We start from the raw sequence: 15822 nt of genomic DNA on the forward strand, positions 1-15822 counted from the left end.
AACATATTTATATTTGATAACTAAGTGGATTACTCAAAAGTTTTCCCATTAGATATATAATCACTGCATTTCTGACTTTAATTTTCATTTAGCTTTGTGTCCAGAGTATCTATAATTTATAAATCAGAATTATTAATTGTGCTTTAAAGTAAACTTTAAGAAGAATAAATATGTAAAGTCTTCCTGAATGAGTATAACTTCAGAAGTAATTTGAAATGGGTATTTTGTTGTGGCCTAAGGAAAAGTAAAATAATGGAACCATCAATTCAAGGGTAGCTCTTCCTGAATTAGTAATATCTTAATCCAAAACATGGCCTTCTTCCTGTCCCCAGAATATGCACGTTGTTGTGACACACATTTTTTTGTAAGTAGACACTAATTTATACCTTGTCTACCTCCCTCATGTATTATATAAGCCTGGTTTACCTGGCCTCCCAAGCATGACTGTTGCTAGAATTTAAAACCTAAAAAATGTTGCCCTGGCCGGTTTGGCTCAGCGGTTAGAGCATTGGCCCGCGGACCAGAGAGTCCCGGGTTCAGTTCCCGCTAAGGGCATGTACCCCGGTTGCAGTTTGTCCCAGCCCTGGTTGGGGTTGTGTGGGTGGCAACCACTCGATGTGTCTCACATCGATGTTTCTCTCTCTTCCCTGTCTCCCTCCTGCTCTACCTCAAGAAAAATGCAAAAATGTCCTCGAGTGAGGATCAAAAACAAAACCTAAAAAATGTTATTCCTATTAGGAAAACTAACATACTCTATTTAAACATTATTTGGTTCCATAAATTAATTTTTTTTTAGCATCTACTCTGAATTTTCCTCTCAAGGTAGTACCTACATTATACTACTACTTTCTCTTTCTAAGGAGTAAATTGAATTTGCTTTTAAAGAGATAAATTTGTCTCGACTAAAGGATCGGAGCCTAGATAAATAGCTTTTTGTGACTGTAATTTCTAATAAGCTGTATTATCCTATGATTTTTAAAAAGACGTTTTTGATCCCTGGCTGTTTTGATTTAGCGGTTAGAGCAGTGGTTCCTGGACCAAAGAGTCATGGGTTTGATTCTGGTCAAGGGCACGTACCTCAGCTGCAATTGGACTTCCGGCCCTGGTTGGGGTCATTCAGGAGGCAACCAATTGGTGTGTCTCTCACATCACTATTTCTCTCCCTTTCTTTCTCCATCCCTCTCTCCCACTTTATCTGAAAATCAGTGGAAAAATGTCTTTGGGTGAGGATTAAAAAGAAGAAAAAAAAAGATATTTTGAAGTTAGTAGACTGTTACCTACTACCTGGAACAGTAGAGTAGGTTAGGTTTATGACCAAGTGGGCAGGAAGTTAGCTGGGACTACATCTACCCAAAGTGATCCTTTGAACATTCCCTATTGCAAAGATGTAGCCTCACAATGAAGATACGAATTTGGCCTTTTTATATATGCTTACTTCAGTGCAACTTCTGTGTACTTGCAAAATCACATCTGCTATTGGACTTGGTTGATGCAACTTTACTACCCCAATTTAGATAAAATGATTGATTTGCATAAAGAGTAATGTTTTAGCCCTGGCCAGTTTGGCTCAGCAGTTAGAGCGTCAGCCTGCGGTCCGCAGAGACCCGGGTTCGGTTCCCGCTAAGGGCACGTACTTCGGTTGCAGTTTGTCCCCGGCCCTGGTTGGTCGTGCGGGTGGCAGCCACTCGATGTGTCCCTTCACATCGATGTTTCTCTCTCTCTCTCCCTTCCTCTCTCTCCCTCCCGCTCTATCTGTACAAAAAATGGAAAAATGTCCTCGGGTGAGGATAAAAAAAAAAAAAAAAAAAAGAGTAATGTTTTAGGTAGTAACCCAATCTTTCTAACAAAAACTGTTTTATTTAAGACTTTTTTAAAAGAAGTTTTAGGTTCACAGCAAAATTAAGAGGGAAGTACAGAGATTTCCCATATACCATCTGTTACCAGACATGCATAGCTTCCTCCCTTATCCAGATCACTCAGTCTAGTGGTACATTTGTAATAATTGACGAATGTACATTGACACATCATTATCACCCAAAGTCCTTTAGGGTTCACTCTTGTTGTAATTCTGTGGGTTTGGACTAATGTATAATGACGGGTATCCACCTTTATAGTATTTTACAGAATAGTTTTACTGCCCTAAAAGTTCTCTGTACTCTGCTAATTTATTTCTCTGTCCCCAGCCCCTAGCAACTACAGATCTTTTTTTACTGTCGTCAATTTTCCAGAATTCCATATATTTAGAATCATACACTATGTAACCTTTTTAGATGGGCTTGTTTCATTTAGTGGTATGTATTTCAGTTTCTTCCATATCTTTTCACGGCTTAATAGCTTATTTTTTTAGCACTGAATAATACATCACCTGGATGTACCACAGTTTATTTATCCACTCACCTACTAAAGGATATCTCGTTTGCTTTTAAGTTTTGACAATTAATCATAAAGCTACTATAAATATCTAATTACACAGGTTATTTCACCCCAAACTATTTTATTTGCACATTTTTCTTAGGAAGAGCATGTCATCTGTGAATAAAGAGGGCTTTATTTCTTGCTAGATTTGTGGTTTGGTGTCTGACATTGGCTTGGGAAAATTCTCAGTTATTGTTACTTCATGTATGTTTCCTTCCTTCCTTCCTTCCTTCCTTCCTCCTTCCTTCCTTCCTTCCTTCCTTCCTTCCTTCCTTCCTTCCTTCCTTCCTTCCTTCCTTCCTTCCTTCCTTTATTCCATTATTCCCGTTATGCATGTATTATATCTTTTGTATCAGTTCTTGGATGTTCTGTTGTATTTTTCAGTCTTTTTTCTCTTTGCTTTTCAGTTTGGGAAGTTTCTGTTGTCATATCCCCATGTGCAGAGATTCTTTCCTTAGCAGTGTGCAGTCTACTAAGTCCATCAAAGGCATTCTTCATTTCAGTTAGAGTATTTTTTTTTTTTTATCTCTCTAGCATTTCTCATTGGTTCTTTCTTAGGATTTCCATCTCTTTTACTTACATTACACATCTGTTCTTGCATGTTGCCAGTTTTTTTCATTAGAGCCCTTAGTATATTAATCAAAGTTGTTTTAAATTTCTGGTCTCATCATTCCAGCATCCCTGCCATTTCTGCCATTCTGCGCTTGCTCTGACTCTTCAAACTGATTTTGCATTTTAGTATGCCTTGTAATTTTTTGTTGAATGGTGGACATGATGTACCAAGTAAAAGAAACTGGTAAACAGGCCTTTAGTAAATATAGTGGTAAGGTATGGGACAAGTGGTAGCCTTCTTTAGTCCTGTGATTAGGTCTCTGTCTTGGTTAGCCTATGTCCTGGGACTGTGAACTTCAGCAGTGCTTATCAGTCCCTCCCCTCAGTGGGGCAGGCAAGCTAGAGGGGTCTGGCTTGGGTATTGCTCTTCCCCCATATGGAAAGCTGAAGGCTGTTAGAGTTGGGTATTTCCCTTCTACTAGGTTAAACTCTGATAAAACTCTAGCAGGTTAGGCTCTGGTAAAATACTTTCTCTTAAGGGCAGACCTTGTTAAGCAGAACAGAATGATCTGGCATATTTCAAAATGCTCACTTTTTCTCCCAGCTGTTGGAAGTATGAAGGGATTTTTCTCCAGTCTTTACTGTGAGAACCTGGTAGAACTCCTGGAGGTAAACTCACAGAAGTGTGAGGGCCCCCTATGACTGGATCTCCCTAGAGTTTTTAACTCTTAGACTTGTCCATACACTGAGCTTCAAGCAATTCATCAATTACAGTTCAGGTTTTCCTACTCAGTACTGGTTTCACGTGGTTCTGCTCATGGGTTTCCTCTCTACTATGTTGTGATTCTTTGTATCAGCCCCCGCCTCTTGTCTCTAATTTTGGGGGCAGCAGTTTATACTGTCACCTCACTTTGATGACTCTAAGAAGAAACATTGACTTATCAGTTTGTTCAGCTTTTCGCTCATTGTAAGGTGGAGTGACAACTTCTAAGCTCCTTACATGCTAGACCGAGAACTAGAAGTTAGATTTGCTTGCTTGCTTGCTTGCTTGCTTGCTTGCTTGCTTGCTTGTTTGTTTGTTTGTTTGTTTATTTATTTATTTATTTATTTATTTATTTATTTATTTATTTATTTATATTGATCTTTAGAGAGAGAGGAAGGGAGAAGGAGAGAGAGATAGAAACACTGAAACATTGATGAGAGAGAACATTGACTGGCTGCCTCCTGCATGCCCCCCACTAGGGATCAGGCCCACAACCTGGGCATGTGCCCTGACTGGAAATCGAACTGGCGACCTTTTGGTGCATGGGTTGACACTCAACCACTGAGCCTCACCAGCCGGGCTAGATTTGCTTTTTTAAACCAATAGTTTCTCTTAAGTAAATACTGTCCTGGCATTGCTGAAAAACCAGAGCCAAGAATGTTTGTACTTTTAGACTGTGGACTAATATGGCTTGATGGCATTACCTTATAGACTCAACTCAAAGCAATGCCAAACTTTTCAATATCCAGATGATTATATAGTAAATAAAGATGGTAAATGTCCTAGCAGCTAGTTTGTCTAACTTTGAAAACAAAGGTGCTGGTGGATGATTGGCTGATGTACAAAATACCACATAAAATATAAAAGACACAAGACAGTTCCTTAGAAATTTGATAATGGTGAAGGTAAGTAGTTCTTTAGTACAATAACTCTTTGGTAAATGGATATATGTTATCCCAAAGATAAATTTGTTTGTTAAAAAGAATGAAAGTGTTTTTTTTCAATTATAGGGTAATGTTAAGCGTAAAGACCATATTGACCATCAGAAGGATAAAGTTGCCTTAACTCTGGCTCGTCTAGCCCGCCATGTTGAAGTGGAGAAACAGCAGAAAGAAGAGAAGAACAGAGCATTCAGGGTATGTGGCTATTTTAATTGGTGTTTTACCAAATTATAGAATCATTTATAATAAAGTTGTAAAGAGAAATTTGTAATAAAAATTGGACTCTAGAGAACACATCAATTTAGTAGTAATTCATAATAGCTGTTTTCATCTCTGTTTTTAGTTTTTTGGATTCTGATCATATATATGTATATAGGAAAAAAGGGGAAAATGGAATTACTTGAGCAGACTTTATTTTGGGGAATTAAAAACTATTGGATTACTCAAAGCAAGTGAGCAATTAAAGGGTTTCTAGCCCGGCCAGTGTGACTCAGTGGTGGAACATCGACCCATGCACCAAGAGGTCACTGGTTTGATTCCTGGTCAGGACACATGCCCAAGTTGTGGGCCTGATCCCCAGTGGGGGGCATGCAGGAGGCAGCCAATCAGTGTTATCTCTCATTGATGTTTCTGTCTCTCTTTTCCTCTCCCTCCCTCTCTCTCTAAAAATTAATAAAGAACAAAAAAGGTTTCTGGTTACTTTATCACAAGAGTGGAGTTTGTTTATCAGGTTTGTAGATATAAGCTGTTGAAAGGTTAAGGTTATTTTCTACTAAATAGGGCCTGGCTACTTTCTCGGACTTCAGCCTGTCCTTTCAGATTCAATTGATTACTAAAAGGAAGAAATTTGAGTCAGAGTTATAGAAGAGCTGCTATGTAGAAAATGGAGCCTAATTTAGAATCTCGCATGATATAAATATATTCTTTGACTTACTTTAGGAAGCCCAAATGAAATTACTTAAAAACTCCCTCAATATTGACTCATGTCTATTAGGAGTAGAATGTTGATGAATTGAGTAAAATAAATAAATAAATAAAAGCTTCATAGAAGGATTTTAAAAATGGAAATTGAAATCAGGGCTCCTCCAGCAACTATTTAGATTTTAGCAGGTCACTTAGCTTTTATAGACTTTGGGCTTTAATCTGTAAAGGAACAGAGTTGGAGATGATCTCCTAGGACTATGATTTTATAATATTTTTGTTTTGTTGTTTCTTTATTGTGTTAGAGAGAGAGGAAGGGAGAGGAAGAGATAGAAACAGCGATGAGAGAGAACATCAATTGGTCACCTCCTGCATGCCCCCCACCGGGGGTCAGGCCCACAACTTGGGCATGTGACCTGACCAGGAATTAAATCGGCAACCTCTTGGGTGCATGGGTCAACGCTCAACCACTGAGCCACACTGGCTGGGCAATTTTATAATATTTTTAACATCTGTTTTTGATTCCTTCATTATTTATTCAAGGGTTATTATAAAAGAATGTATTTATTTCTGTAGCCCCTGTTTTAGTATCTCCTAGTTTGGTATAGAATACATTAATCTTTGAATTTAGAACTATGTTTGTTTAAGGACTTTATTATGTAATACCAATTAAATGAGAACATAGTATCCTAATTGTATGTTTAAAATATTTAAGGCATACAGATATTTTAAAATAGTATTATTTCTTTTCTGGCCAAAATACTGTTCAATTTTAAGGAAGATTCTTCCCCAAAACTATGTTAAGTGTGTTGTTTATGGGTCATGGGGAAATTCTCTCTGAGAGAGGAGTGGTTAGCAAGCCATCCTCCCTTTCTGCAGATTTCCTGAGTGGTGCTAGCTTCTGTTCCCAGGCACATAAATAATAAAACTTGCATGATGACTTTAGAATCTTATAGTCATGCCCTGGCCGGTTTGGCTCAGCGGTTAGAGCGTCGGCCTGCGGTCTGGAGAGACCCGGGTTCGGTTCCCGCTAAGGGCACGTACCTCGGCTGCAGTTTGTCCCTGGCCCTGGTTGGTCGTGCGGGTGGCAGCCACTCAATGTGTTCCTTTCACATCGATGTTTCTCTCTCTCTCTGTTCCTCTCTCTCCCTCCCACTCTACCTGAACAAAAAATGGAAAAATGTCCTCGGGTGAGGATAAAAAAAAAGAATCTTATAGTCATGATGACAAATGAGGGGTTTTCTCCAGGGTAGTTTTAGCCTCCATCTATGTAGATATTCATTTGTTGTATTAAAGGCTTTTTACCTTAGCAGTGAAGAAAGTTTGTTTGAAATTCTTGTTTAACTAATTGTAAAGAATAAATTATCTTTATTAAAGAATAAATTAACTCACACAGATGCTTTAGTTCATTGTTGCTATTCATTCATGATGGTTTTTTTTGGGGGGGGGGGTTTCTATATTTGGTTCCCTTTATGGATAAATCGATTTTTAAAATTAGATGACAGAAAACAAAAACTATTCAGAAAGGAAGATAATGAAACTTAAATAAAAATAATTCTTGAAGAATTCTAGTGGGTGATAGATAACTCAATGACTAAAAATAGATAATAGTTGAAAACGTTTTTCAACTATTCTAGGCCTTTGTGAATGGTTGGTGTCTCGCTGTTCAAGTAGATTGTCTATCTTATAATGGAGTGGTGTTAAAAAAAAATTCATTAAAATCTTTGCTGGATAAATCACTTTCTGAGATATAATGTGCTGTGCTGACTAGTTAACCAGCTACCAGCTTTGCATATAGATATTTCAGAAGTTAAGATGACTTGGCAAGAAGTGATGTAACCCTAAAATTTGTAGAACTAGCTTTGTGATACAGAAAAAAGGTGGCTCATTTGGAGAAGATTTCAGCCAGCAAATGTTTTTTGAGCATTGACTATGTTTGGCCACAGAGTTAAAATTCTATTCTGAGAAATGCCAGAGAACATGTTTTTGAAAACTTATTGTTTTAAAATTATTCACAATTGCTTAAAATAAGTAGCCTACTAGCCGGCACGTAGTAATATTTAATCTCAATATGTTAATTTAATTTAAGAATTTTTATTGTGATAGATTTTTGTAAGAAACATTGATAAATCATGGTTTAATTTTGTAAATAAGAAAAAAATCTTTATAGTCTACTGGAAGCTTGTGTTATTGCTTTCTTTGGATAGACTAACTTTGTTTCCCATAGCATGTTATTCAGAACACTGATCCTGTAGGACATACTTTGAAAAAAAAAGTAATCGGTGGTTTTTTAAGTTGGGATACTGCATACTCTCTGGATGGAATATCACAGGCACATTATAGTACTTCACGACTTTGGAAGTCCTGCACTAAATGAACCTTTTAAACTTGGTATTAAATCCAGTGTTTCTATATTTACTTAAGTTGATAACGAGAATTATTAATGTATATAATGTGTATTAACATCTTTGAGAATTCGTCTTTTATGGCTGTACTTTGAACAATGTTGTAAGAAGAATTTTTTCAGATGAAAAATTTGAATCTCCCTGTCCTTCTATTTACTCTTTCTGAGAGAAGATCCTGTTAATGCAAACTAGGCCATTCATTATTCTGACCTATATCTTGCAAATCTAATGTTTATGAATTTGTCATTTCTTTTTAATAACATAAGCTTTTTAAGGCACGCTGTTGTTTAAGTGCATGGATCCTAGAATCAGATTGTGAGAGTTTAAATCCTAGAATTGTTATTTATCCTTGGGCAATTTATTTGACCTTTCTGTACTTCATTTTCCCATTATAAAATGGGAACAACAATAGTACCTATTGCATCAAGTTTTTGTGAGAATTTAATCTGAAATACTTTTACAATAGTTCCTGTCACCTGGTAAGTGGTTAATAAATGTTCATTGTTAGATACAGCATGATTAGAGAATATGCAAATAGATTTATAGATAATATAACTTGAAAGATTTAGAGTCTTTAACAGTCTAAAGCATCTAATTTAATGGTTGGCACTGGCTTGCCGTCTGTTATTGTAAATACATTTTTATTGGAACATAGCCATGCCCATTTGTTTACATATTATCTATGGCTGCTCTCATGCTGCAGTGGCAGAGTTGAGTAGTTACCGTAGAGACTGTATGGGTTACAAAGCCTGAAATATTTGCTGTGTGGCCTTTTATGTGAGAAAGTTTGCCAACCTTTGATCTAGATGGCAAGAAATGCTTTATATTGGCACATATTAGGTACTAATAAGTGTCTGCTCAAAGTAAATTTGTTCTCTGAACAAATATATAATAGTCTTCTGTGTACTTCAGACTCTACAGGGTGGGGCAAAAGTAGGTTTACAGTTCATATGGAAAATAATACAATAATTAATAAAAATACAAGAATAAACTGTTTCATGTACTTAAAAGTAAACCCACTTTTGCCCCACCCTGTATAAGGAAAATGGGGGAGTATAAAAGTTTAAAAATGAAACTAATCATTCACGTATCTCCATTCCCAGATATAACCATTGAATGTAATATCTTTTCAGCTTCTCCATCTTCTGCAGATATAGTTTGTGTTTGGCTTATTTATTTAATACCACTTGGTGGTCTGCTTAATATCAAAAGTCTGAAAAAGTTTGATTAGTATTTCTAATGACTTTAATGAAATGTATTTACCATAATTTCCTTAAACAGTGCCCTCTTGTTGGAGATGTAAGTTGTAGTGAACTTTGTGCAGATATATAGATAACACTGGATCAATGCCTTGGAACATGAACCTTTGTTTTGACTTGTCTCTTTGGGACCTAGATGTGGAGTTCCAAGGATAAAGGGTAATCAGTACTTTCTGATCACTGATGTGTCAAAATCTTTTTCCCAAGAAAACCAGTTTAGTAATCATAGTTAATTGATTTTTTTCTTAATATCTTCAGGAAAAAGTTGATTTTCATCATGCTCATGGGTTACAAGAATTGGAATTTATTCGAGGACATTCTGATACAGAAGCAGCAAGACTGTGTGTGGACCAGTGGCTAAAAATGCCAGGTATTCTTTAGGGATTAGAGTGGAATACTAAGGTTACCTAGTTTCTCTAAAGCTTTAAGACATTATGTTCATTTTATTTGGTTGCTAATGAGTATGCAAAGTATTGACATTTAATTTTAGTGATTCTTAATAATGGCCTACTTTACCAATTATCTTCCTACTTTGGCAAAAATATATTTTGAGTGTAAGTAATATAGCTCATCCTTGAGTTCATTAGATATTGCTTATTTATTTATTCATTAGATATTATAACTCATTCATTTGTGATTTTATACTTATTACATGAAATAGTACATGTGTCATTTGGAGGGTGTATAACAGGTTATTTGAGGTCAGGAAATGGAATTTAAGCTGAGATCTAAGGAATTAGTATTTACTTATTTGTCAGTGCAGCCTGTGTAGATATTCTGTAAGTAGTGTCCATATGGGAGGCTTATGTAAAACACTGGGTAGCTTCTTCTAACTCTTTGCAGACCTGAGTTTCCTGGAAGTCCCACTGTAAAACATTTTTCCCTACTAGATAATTCAGTGGAATTTTTAAGAGCCAATAGGACTGCTCCACCATGGTAACTTTTCTAATCTGTCTTGAAGAGGATCCACCAGGGGTGGGGAACATCTTGTCTGCAGGCCATATAAGGCCAAAGAAATCAATACCAGCTAGTATCACACGCCTGACCAAATATAATATAGCAGGCTAAAATTTAAGTTGATCATTTTGTATGACCCCAGAATGATGTTATAAATATCCAAATGGCCCTTGGCAGAAAAAAAGTTCCCCACCCCTGCATGACTAAGCCTTTAAAGCAGTGGTTCTCAATCTTCCTAATGCCGCATCCCTTTAGTACAGTTCCACATGTTGTATGTGGACGTATCTGCATGTAAGCAGACCCGCCTGGAGACGGATAGAGGAGCGGTGTCTCGGTTCCTAAGACCATCGGAAATAATGTGTTTTCTGCTGGTCTTAGGTGACCCCTGTGAAAGGGTTGTTCGACCCCCAAAGGGGTTGCGACCCACAGGTTGAGAACCGCTGCCTTAAAGGCTTGGGATATCTACAGAAACTTTAGCTGTGGATTTAATTCAGCAGGAGGTTTAATTGTAGAAAGTCATTAGAAATATCTATGCATGCAGTGCTCAACTTTGAACCTGGATATCTTGTTCTAAAGTTAGTGTTTAGAGGGCTCTTTAAAAATACAATCATCTCTCACCACTTTGCGCTTCAACTTTTGCAGCTTCACTCTATCACAGTGTTTTCAAATACAGTATAGTACAACTGTATAAAGAAAGAATCCTACTTCACTGAAATTCATTTATCACGGTAGAGTCTGGAACTGATTAACCGCGATAAACGAGGGCCGACTCAAACTACCACTTACAAAATAATTCCAGTAATTTGTAAATATTTCAACACCTGGACACTCCCTGAAACTATATTTTCTTCTTATCACCTAATCTGTTCGTGTCTGGCAAATTCACACTTCTCCTTATCCTCCTTTTTTTTTACCCTCACCCGAGGACATTTTTCTTTCTTTTTTTTTTATCCTCACCCGAGGACATTTTTCCATTTTTTGTTCAGGTAGAGTGGGAGGGAGAGAGAGGAACAGAGAGAGAGAGAAACATCGATGTGAAAGGAACACATCAAGTGGTTGCCACCCGCACGATCCAACCAGGGCCGGGGACAAACTGCAACGGAGGTATATGCCCTCAGCGGGAATCGAACCCAGGTCTCTCTGGACCACAGACTGATGCTCTAACCCCTGAGCCAAACCGGCCAGGGCACCTTATCCTCCTTTTAAAATATCTTTTCCTCTCTCTGGCCTGTTTGGCTCAGCAGTTAGAGCCTTGGCCCATGGACTGAAACAGCAGCTCTCAACCTGTGGGTAGCGACCCCTTGGGGGGTCGAACAACCCTTTCATAGTGATCACCTAAGACACTGCTCCTCTATCTGTCTCCAGGCAGGTCTGCCCACATGCAGATGTGCCCACATACAGATATGCCCACATATGAGTACCTGGTGTGATGACATTGCGCCAACCCCATTACATACACCCTGTACAAATACAGGTGTGTGTGACAGGGTTGGTGCCATAATGTACTTTTGCGGACCAGTCACACATGTATAGAGAGAGCAGCTACTGTGTAGAAAGCAGCTACTCTGTTAAAAACAGCTGCTGTGTTGAAAGCAGCAGTATTAGAGGTAAAACAATACTTCATGAATTATAATTACTGGGTAAATGTAAAATCATGTACTATAAAATCAACTACTGCAAAAAAAAATATCTGTACCGTCGGAACTTAGTCTGGATGCTGCTGATCGGTCTTTTTATATTCAGCTGTGGTTGATGTGAATACTGCCCCCTTGTGATAGTAACAGATATGTAAAAAAACAACAACACAGAATGGTAAATAATAGGAAACTTGAATGAACTGTATCGACGAAACTATGCCATGTATCATCTTTTGTATCATTAAAGCTATTGTTATATATTATTTTCATTAGCAAACCATTCCATGACAATGGATCGTATAGAGAAGAACGTTAAGAAAAGAAAATATAGCCCTGGTCGGTTGGGCTCAGCAGTTAGAGCATCGTCCTGTGTTCCAGAGAGACCTGGTTCGGTTCCCGCTAAGGGCATGTACCTCGGTTGCAGTTTGTCCCTGGCCCTGGTTGGTTGTGTGGGAGGCAGCCACTCGATGTGTCCCTTTCATGTTGATGTTTCTCTCTCTCTCTCTCTCTCTCTTCCTCTCTGTCTCCCTCCCACTCTATCTGAAGAAAAAATGGAAAAATGTCCTTGGGTGAGGATAAAAAAAAAAAAGAAAATATAGTGAGGATTTTGTACAGTATGTTTTTACCTCAATAATTACAGCAGGAATTGAGAAACTGCAATGTGTTATTTGTTGTGAAGTTCTATCAGCCGAATCTATGAAGCCAAACGAACTAAAACACCATTTTGATAGCAAGCATCCGAGCTTTGCCGGCAAGGATACCAGCTATTTTAGAAGCAAAGCTGATGGACTCAAGAAAGCCAGACTTGACACTGGTGGCAAGTACCACAAACAAAATGTAGCAGCCATTGAAGCTTCATATTTGGTGGCACTCAGAATCACCAGAGCTATGAAACCTCACACCATTGCTGAGGATTTACTGTTACCAGCAGCCAAAGACATTGTTCGAGTTATAATCAGAGATGAATTTGTCACGAAATTGAGTTCAATTTCCTTATCTACTAACACTGTCCACAGAAGAATAGATGACATGTCTGCTGATATTCTTGATCAGGTAATCCAGGAAATTAAATCTATTCCATTTTCAATATTTAGCATCCAGCTTGATAAATCTACAGATGTTGCAAACTGTTCACAGTTACTGGTTTACGTGAGGTATATTAATGATGGTGACTTCAAAGATGAGTTTCTTTTTTGCAAACCTATAGAAACGACAACTGCTGCACATGATGTATTTGACACAGTTGGTTCATTTCTCAAAGAGAATAAGATCTCTTGGGAAAAGGTTTGTGGTGTTTGCACTGATGGTGCTCCAGCTATGTTACGATATTGATCTGGATTTCAATGTTTGGTACTGAATGAGTCACCAAAAGTGTTGGAACTCACTGTATGATTCATCGGCAAATATTAGCAATGAAGACTATGCCACAAGAATTACAAGAAGTAATGAAAAGTGTCATAAGTTGTCAATTTTGTAAAGGTGAGTACTTTTAACAGTCGACTGTTTACGCACCTGTGCAATGAGTTGGATGCGCAGAACAATGCTCTGCTATTTCACACTGAAGTGAGATGGTTGTCGACAGGAAAAGTTTTTTTTTATTATTTTTTTATCCTCACCTGAGGACATTTTTCCATTTTTTTGTTCAGATAGAGTGAGAAGGAGAGAGAGAGAGAGAAACACGACATGAAAGAGACACATCGAGTGGCTGCCTCCCGCACGCATGACCCATCCAGGGCCAGGGACAAACTGCAACCGAGGTACGTTTTCTTATCGGGAACCGATCCCGGGTCTCTCTGGACTGTGGGCCGACGCTCTAACCACTGAGTAAAACCGGCCAGGGCGACAGGAAAAGTTTTAAAATGTGTTTTTGAGCTTTGTGATGAACTCAAAATGTTTTTTAATCAGAAAGCAAGACCACAGTTGGAAGCACTTTTCAGCAAGTGAACTGCAGAAAATAGCTTACTTGGTTGACATCTTTGCCATCTTGAATGAGTTAAATTTATCACTGCAAGGACCAAATGCAACATGCCTTGATTTGTCTGAAAAGATCCGATCATTCCAAATGAAGCTTCAGCTTTGGCAAAACCAATCAGATGAAAATAAAATTTACATGTTGCCTACCTTATCTGCTTTCTTTGAGGAACATGACAGTGATCCAGACAAAAGGATTACGATGATAATTTCTGTGAAAGAACATTTGCACATGCTTGCAGACAAAGTTTCATTGTACTTTCCAAATCTTACCTGACACCCCATTTGCACTTGCCAGAAGCCCATTTACAGTCATAGTAGAAGATGTTCCTGAGACAGCACAAGAGGAGTTCATTGAACTTATTAATAGTGATGCAGCAAGAACTGATTTCTCTACAATGCCAGTTACAAAATTCTGGATCAAGTGTTTGCAGTTATATCCTGTTCTGTCTGAGATTGTGTTGCACCTTCTTCTTCCATTTCCAACAACATATCCTTGTGAAACAGGGTTTTCCAGCTTGTTGGTTATCAAATCTAAGTACAGAAGTAGACTTGTTGTGGAAGATGATCTTTGTTGTGCTCTTGCAAAGACTGCCCTGAGAATTTCTGATCTGGTGAGAAAGAAGCAATCTCAACCTTCACACTGACATTGGCTTTTTATGCATATTGTCGCAAAATGTAGCATTGTAGTTTTCTGTTGTTATATTAAGACTGTTACCTGTGCTACACCATGCTTCAAGACAAAATTTCATTTATTCATAATTAGAAATAAATATTTCACAATATATAATTACATATTGTTTTTATGATTAATCACTATGCTTTAATTCTGTTCAATTTGTAACAATGAAAATACATCCTGCATATCAGATATTTACATCACAATTCATAACAGTAGCAAAATTACAGTTATGAAGTAGCAACGAAAATAATTTTATGGTTGGGGGTCACCACAACGAGGAACTGTATTAAAGGGTCGCGGCATTAGGAAGGTTGAGAACCATTGGACTGAAGGGTCAAAGGCACATACCTGGGTTGCAGGTTCAATCCCTGGGGTCATGAGGGAGGCCACCAAACCATGTATCTCTTCTCACATCATGTTTCTCTCTCTCTCTCTCTCTCTCTCTCTCTTCTTCCCTCCCTCCCCCTCATTCCCTTTCACTCTATCTAAAAATCAATAGAAAAATATCCTTCAGGGGCTGGGCGGCGGGGGGGCGGGGGGCAATATAAAAAAAATAATAAAAAAAAATATCCTTCAGTGAGGATTAATTAAATAAAATACCTTTTTCTCTGTAGTTGCCTGTAGGGTTAGCCCCACAGAGATAATACTCAACACTAGAGGTTGCTAGGTTTATTTAATCTACATAAGTTTGGTTGCTCAGCCTTCTTTGATCCCACAGTGATTTATTCATTTCTAATATAATGTTTACTCTGTTATGTTTGATTGATATATTTACATGTCTGATATATCTGTCTCTTCTACCACACTATGTGCTCTGTGGGGGTGGAGACCAATAATTATTAGTCCTGTTTTGTGTCAGTGCCTAAAAAGAGTGCTCAGTACAGAGATGCTCAATAATACAGTGGTCGAATATTATACCAATGGAGGCTGTATAAATGTTTGCACGTAAACACAGAAAACAAGCCTAGAACTTGTGTTCCAAATGTGACTTCATTCAGCTATGTAAAAGAATTGTTTGGCATTCTAGACCTACTTTAGCAAAAGAGACTTAGAAATTATGGTAAATGGTTTTGCACCTTGGAGTGTTGTTTTAAGGCTATGGTTATTTTAAAAAATCCTTTTTGATATACATTCAGTTCTCAATAGTTGTTAATGACTAGCTCTGTGGTTTCACCTTGGCTGTATCAGAATCACCTGGGAGCTTTTAAATGCGTGCTTGGGCCTCACCTCCAGAAATAATTAGAGCATCTGTAGTTTTGAGAAGATTCCTGTGTCATTTTGATAGGAAAATGGACTGGAACTACAAGGCTTTATCACTT

The 15822-nt window shown here is 37.8% G+C and overlaps 1 protein-coding gene across 5 annotated transcripts in view; it reads left to right on the top strand.

Annotated features, from left to right (window-relative positions):
- The window catches only part of ZNF451 (zinc finger protein 451), a 108270-nt gene that overhangs the window by 29067 nt on the left and 63381 nt on the right, over window positions 1-15822 (top strand). For all 5 annotated transcript variants that reach the window (XR_004957799.1, XM_036249218.1, XM_036249216.1 and 2 more), the window contains exons 4-5: window positions 4741-4866; window positions 9515-9626. Coding sequence is in view for 4 of the 5 variants with exons in the window: in XM_036249218.1 (XP_036105111.1) it covers window positions 4741-4866; window positions 9515-9626 (238 nt within the window). In the remaining variant the exon portion in view is untranslated. The remainder of the gene's footprint in view (window positions 1-4740; window positions 4867-9514; window positions 9627-15822) is intronic.

This window comes from Molossus molossus, unplaced genomic scaffold (assembly GCF_014108415.1).
Source record: "Molossus molossus isolate mMolMol1 unplaced genomic scaffold, mMolMol1.p scaffold_m16_p_8, whole genome shotgun sequence".
In the NCBI taxonomy this organism is placed as follows: domain Eukaryota; kingdom Metazoa; phylum Chordata; class Mammalia; order Chiroptera; family Molossidae; genus Molossus; species Molossus molossus.